The sequence below is a fragment of the Geospiza fortis genome, unplaced genomic scaffold, assembly GCF_000277835.1.
Source record: "Geospiza fortis unplaced genomic scaffold, GeoFor_1.0 scaffold1580, whole genome shotgun sequence".
NCBI lineage: Eukaryota > Metazoa > Chordata > Aves > Passeriformes > Thraupidae > Geospiza > Geospiza fortis.
In genome coordinates this window covers 19,039-20,502 of record NW_005054881.1, presented here as the reverse complement: position 1 = coordinate 20,502, position 1,464 = coordinate 19,039, and the positions used below count along the sequence as shown (strand labels likewise).

The 1,464-nt window shown below is 48.2% G+C and overlaps 1 protein-coding gene across 1 annotated transcript in view; it reads left to right on the top strand.

The window, feature by feature from the left end:
• SMC1A (structural maintenance of chromosomes 1A) overlaps positions 1–1,464 on the top strand; it is a 34,273-nt gene that overhangs the window by 13,879 nt on the left and 18,930 nt on the right. The window contains exon 12 of the mRNA XM_031065570.1: positions 1,349–1,464. This exon is cut by the window's right edge and continues 20 nt beyond it. Coding sequence (XP_030921430.1) covers positions 1,349–1,464 — 116 coding nt within the window. The remainder of the gene's footprint in view (positions 1–1,348) is intronic.

The following is a 1,464-nucleotide window of genomic DNA, read 5'->3' as shown; positions in this document are numbered from 1 at the left end:
TTTTGGGGTTTTCACCCTGGATTTTGGGGTTTTGACCCCTGATTTGAGATCCTGACCCCATTTTTGGGATTTTAACCCCCGATTTTGGGGTTCTGACCCCATTTTTGGGGTTTTTCACCCCCAATTTTTGGGATTTTAGTGAAACCCACGGATGAGAAGCTGCGGGAACTGTGGGCTGGAATTTGACCCCATTTTTGGGATTTTTAACCCCAATTTTTTGGGATTCAGGTGAAACCCATGGGCGAGAAGCTGTGTAGGGGATTTGGGTGCCCATTTTTGGGGTTTTTCACCCCCAATTTTTGGGATTTGGGTGAAGCTCACCGATGAGAAGCTGTGGGAGCTGCGGGGTGGTTTGGGTTCCCTGATTTGGGATTTTTCACCTCCAATTTTTGGGATTTGGGTGAAACCAAAAGACAAGAACCTTCAGCGGTGGGGTTTAACCCCATTTTTAGGGTTTTTCCCCCCAAATATTTGGGGATTGATGTGAAACCCACAGACAAGAAGCTGTGGGAGCTGCAGGGGTGGAGTTTGACCCCATTTTTGTTTTTTTCCCCCCCGATTTTGGGATTTTGACCCCAATTTGTGATCCTGACGCCATTTTTTGTGTTTTTCACCCCCGATTTTCGGGGTTCAGGTGAAACCCACAGACGAGAAGCTGCGTGGGGGCCAAGCTGGGATTTGGGGCTGGTTTTGGGTGCCCATTTTGGGATTTTTAACTCAAATTTTTGGGGATTTATGTGAAACCCACGGATGAGAAGCTGCGGGGGTGGAGTTTGACCCAATTTTTTGGAGTTTTTCACCTCCAATTTGGGGGTTTTAACCCGAATATGAGATCCTGACCCCATTTTTTGGAGTTTTTCACCTCCCCAAATATTTGGGGATTTATGTGAAACCCACAGACAAGAAGCTGTGGGAGCTGCAGGGGGTGGAGTTTGACCCCATTTTTGTGTTTTTCACCCCCGATTTTGGGATTTTGACCCCAATTTGTGATCCTGACCCCATTTTTTGTGTTTTTCACCCCCGATTTTCGGGATTCAGGTGAAACCCACAGACGAGAACCTGCGTGGGGGCCAAGCTGGGATTTGGGGGTGGTTTTGGGTGCCCATTTTGGGATTTTTAACTCAAATTTTTGGGGATTTATGTGAAACCCACGGATGAGAAGCTGCGGGGGTGGAGTTTGACCCAATTTTTTGGAGTTTTTCACCTCCAATTTGGGGGTTTTAACCCGAATATGAGATCCTGACCCCATTTTTTGGAGTTTTTCACCTCCAATTTTGGGGTTTTAACCCCAATTTGTGATCCTGACCCCATTTTTTGTGTTTTTCACCCCCAATTTTTGGGGATTCAGGTGAAACCCACGGACGAGAAGCTGCGGGAGCTGCGGGGGGCCAAGCTGGTGATCGATGTGATTCGCTACGAGCCCCCCCACATCAAGAAGGCGCTGCAGTTCGCCTGCGGCCACGC